The sequence below is a fragment of the Tachysurus vachellii genome, chromosome 5 (assembly GCF_030014155.1).
Source record: "Tachysurus vachellii isolate PV-2020 chromosome 5, HZAU_Pvac_v1, whole genome shotgun sequence".
Classification (NCBI taxonomy): Eukaryota; Metazoa; Chordata; class Actinopteri; order Siluriformes; family Bagridae; genus Tachysurus; species Tachysurus vachellii.
The window spans coordinates 30,488,635-30,492,870 of record NC_083464.1 but is presented as its reverse complement, the minus strand read 5'-3'; the positions used below and the strand labels follow the sequence as shown (position 1 = coordinate 30,492,870).

At 46.8% G+C, this 4,236-nt stretch overlaps 1 protein-coding gene across 1 annotated transcript in view; it reads left to right on the top strand.

Annotated features, from left to right (window-relative positions):
• atg9b (autophagy related 9B) overlaps positions 1–4,236 on the top strand; it is an 11,079-nt gene extending 6,843 nt beyond the window's left edge. The window contains exons 9-15 of the mRNA XM_060871071.1: positions 1–168; positions 258–503; positions 699–934; positions 1,173–1,275; positions 1,405–1,489; positions 1,630–1,781; positions 3,564–4,236. The exon at positions 1–168 is cut by the window's left edge and continues 12 nt beyond it. Coding sequence (XP_060727054.1) covers positions 1–168; positions 258–503; positions 699–934; positions 1,173–1,275; positions 1,405–1,489; positions 1,630–1,769 — 978 coding nt within the window. The 3' untranslated portion in view covers positions 1,770–1,781; positions 3,564–4,236. The remainder of the gene's footprint in view (positions 169–257; positions 504–698; positions 935–1,172; positions 1,276–1,404; positions 1,490–1,629; positions 1,782–3,563) is intronic.

The window sequence follows — 4,236 nt, the reverse complement described above, 5'->3', positions numbered from 1 at the left end:
GAGGAGTTGCTCAGTCCCATCATCACCCCGTTCATCCTCATCTTCGTCCTCCGGAGCAAGTCTCTGGAGATCATCGACTTCCTGCGCAACTTCACCGTGGAGGTGGTGGGCGTCGGCGACATCTGCTCCTTTGCACAGATGGACATCCGTCGGCATGGAAACCCACAGGTGCGTGAGAGAAGAAGCGTGTGTTTTTAGTTTTTACTTAAATAACCGGAAGTTCCTTTAGACTTAAACTTTTTTTTCTCGGCCTTCAGTGGATGTCAGAGGGCCAGACGGAGGCGTCCGTGTACCAGCAGGCAGAAAACGGCAAGACGGAGCTGTCGCTCGTTCACTTCACTCTGAAGAACCCTCGCTGGCAGCCGCCTCAGGAAAGCTCGCTGTTTATCAGCCATATGCGCGACAAGGTGCAGCAGGACGCTCAGGCTGGTCCGAACCCTCAGCTCCTGCTCTCCGAGGCTCCTCTCTGCACCTCGCTGCTCTCCAACGACTCCGCCACTGCTGTGGGTTTATTACTTTATTACCTCAAACATCTCCTCTTTTGGCAAAATACAGTTTTCAGGTGGAAGCAGTCACTGCCCTGTCCTTGAACAGCTAGTCATTTTTTAAAACATGACTATCACAAATTGTTGAATGAATATTTAATACATTCTCCTGACTGCCTCGCCTCGCTGTGACAAATCATCGTCTCTCCGCAGCCCGATACCCTTCTGGCGAGCGTTCTGGCTCATCCGGTCCTGACGGCGTCCGGGTTGCCAGGTTGGAACCGTGGCGTTGTTCCTCAGAGCAGTACGGCCTCAGCCGCCGCCAGCGTACTAGCCTCGCTGTCTTCATCCCAGCAGCCTCACGCCGGGCGCTCACGCCCTCACACGCTCCAACCGTCCGTTTCTCAACATCACGAAGGTCCTGTGTACCACAGTAGTGCCGCTGACAGGTAATCACATTAAAGATTAAAAACACACGGCAGTAATGTGGAATTATTCTATTCCACCGATGAGCAACTATTTAACAAAAGATTAGTTAGGAGATTAAAAAAAAAACAGCTATAATTAGTGCTGGTCCGAAGCTAATTGTTTAATTAGGGAAGTTAAAGGAATGAAATATTTAATCGATTTAGACACAGAACGGTCTGTTCAGGAGGAACCTGTGTAAATGTTCTCGTTACAATCTAGCATGTGTGCCAGCGAGCCGGCGGCGTACAGCCAGTCCAGTTCAGCCCTTCTGTCGGGGTTTGCGTCAGCCGAGATGAGCCTTCACGCCATCTACATGCATGAGGTACGTGCTGCGTCCATGAAAATCACATCTCTTACAGAGCGAGGGTTTCGTTTCCTTTAATTCGTCACCTGTCTGTATGCGATGTATATTATAACCACGAATTAAGATAAAGGTTATTACCTCTAATAGGTGCATCAGCAGAAGCTCCCGTGTCAACGTGGACCCGGTCAGTTACATCCTCACGTGTCCATAGGGGACTTTGGTGGCAACGTTGGTGAGTTTTATGTCATAATTACTGAAATATATTGAAAACCAACTCTATATCTGTACCGATAGTTATATTCATTTGTAATTTAGTATAATTTACAACAGAATATTTCGAATAAATAACAAACGCACGTCTCCCAACGCTAGTTCCCGCGCCTCAGACGCACCCGGCCGGCCCGACCGTGCCCTCGCCTCTCCGGCTGGGAGGTTGGCTGGAGGAAGAGGAGGAGGAAGAGGAGATCAACAGCAGCTCTGCCCCACGTCACACGAGCGGGACGAGCAGCTGAAGTGCCTTAAAGGTCTGTGGAGTGTTAAACACGCGCTATCTCAGGATACGTTCCTAATGTCAGTCATTTCCTTAACAAAAACAAGTCCCCGTAAACAGCCGTGTTCTTCTTAGGGGTAACAGCCGTGTTCTTCTTAGGGGTAACACACGTGTTCTTCTTAGGGGTAACAGCCGTGTTCTTCTTAGGGGTAACAGCCGTGTTCTTCTTAGGGGTAACACACGTGTTCTTCTTAGGGGTAACACACGTGTTCTTCTTAGGGGTAACAGACGTGTTCTTCTTAGGGGTAACACACGTGTTCTTCTTAGGGGTAACACACGTGTTCTTAGGGGTAACAGACGTGTTCTTCTTAGGGGTAACACACGTGTTCTTCTTAGGGGTAACACACGTGTTCTTCTTAGGGGTAACACACGTGTTCTTCTTAGGGGTAACAGCCGTGTTCTTCTTAGGGGTAACACACGTGATCTTCTTAGGGGTAACACACGTGTTCTTCTTAGGGGTAACACACGTGTTCTTCTTAGGGGTAACACACGTGTTCTTCTTAGGGGTAACACACGTGATCTTCTTAGGGGTAACACACGTGTTCTTCTTAGGGGTAACACACGTGTTCTTCTTGGGGTAACACACGTGTTCTTCTTAGGGGTAACAGCCGTGTTCTTCTTAGGGGTAACAGCCGTGTTCTTCTTAGGGGTAACACACGTGTTCTTCTTAGGGGTAACACACGTGTTCTTCTTAGGGGTAACAGCCGTGTTCTTCTTAGGGGTAACAGCCGTGTTCTTCTTAGGGGTAACAGACGTGTTGTTCTTAGGGGTAACAGACGTGTTCTTCTTAGGGGTAACAAACAGACGTGTTGTTCTTAGGGGTAACAGACGTGTTCTTCTTAGGGTTAACAGACGTGTTCTTCTTAGGGTTAACAAACAGACGTGTTGTTCTTAGGGGTAACAGACGTGTTCTTCTTAGGGGTAACAGACGTGTTCTTCTTAGGGTTAACAGACGTGTTCTTCTTAGGGGTAACAGACGTGTTGTTCTTAGGGGTAACAGACGTGTTGTTCTTAGGGGTAACAGACGTGTTGTTCTTAGGGGTAACAGACGTGTTCTTCTTAGGGGTAACAGACGTGTTCTTCTTAGGGGTAACAGACGTGTTCTTCTTAGGGTTAACAGACGTGTTGTTCTTAGGGGTAACAGACGTGTTGTTCTTAGGGGTAACAGACGTGTTGTTCTTAGGGGTAACAGACGTGTTGTTCTTAGGGGTAACAGACGTGTTGTTCTTAGGGGTAACAGACGTGTTCTTCTTAGGGGTAACAGACGTGTTCTTCTTAGGGTTAACAGACGTGTTGTTCTTAGGGGTAACAGACGTGTTGTTCTTAGGGGTAACAGACGTGTTGTTCTTAGGGGTAACAGACGTGTTGTTCTTAGGGGTAACAGACGTGTTGTTCTTAGGGGTAACAGACGTGTTCTTAGGGTTAATATGACGAAACAAAGCACAAGGATATAAAGTCTAAATAAAGATGAAAAAGGTTTTAAAGCCAGTTGAGATGGAGCGTCTGCTGAAGCCCACTCTGTAGCTCGTTACCATAGAAACCCATAACGTATTACGAGTGTGTGATTTGCAGCTGGATTTACTGCCAAAGCTGCTGTTAAAGAAAACTAATCAACACCACAAGGCGTGTAGATCGTTTGACAGCGTTGTGGAAAAACGTCTTTCATCGTCTCTTACTGTGATTCATGTCCTGTTGTTCTCTCTCTCTCTCTCTCTCTCTCTCTCTCTCTCTCTCTCTCTCTCTCTCTCTCTCGCAGTCTTTGCGTTCATTTTCTGGAAGAATGTCGTGGCCTTAGTTTAACTCGAAGCTTCTTGACCGTATGAGTCGCATCACGGAGTCTTCGCTTCGCTGGTCTTCCGGCCTCGAGGAGTCGCGGTATTCCGGACCTTCGGATGATACCAACCGTCTTCTCCTCTCTCTTAGACGCTTCATTAGGAGGACTTGATTTATTTATTTATTCCCCCCCCTTTTGACGTGTGTGAGTTTTCATTCTCAGATCAAGGTTGGAGCTGTTGTGCTCGACAGGTCAGTAGTAGGTCAGCTTCAAAAATGTCAAACGAATGTGAACTCATGCAGGACTGAAGAACCCTTTTTTAGGGTTCCCCCCACCCCCCACCCCCACCGAAGGGCTTTGTTGTATATTATATTATATTATATTATATTGCATGTGCTGCTCTAACATTGGAGAGCTACAAAAGGTTTGTAAACGTAGTGTCGACGCGGCCCAAGTACTTCCTACAGAGGCGCCGAAACGTACACACAGTTTTACGTCCGCTGCTTTTCTGTTGTCAGAATGACACTAAACTTCTTTTTTTTATTTATTTATTAAATAAGGAATAACACTCATGAAGCATTGTTTTATTCATGTCCCTATAACAGCATGTCCTGAAGTGTTTTTTAAGCCACAGCAAGTCTTTTTTTTTTTTTTT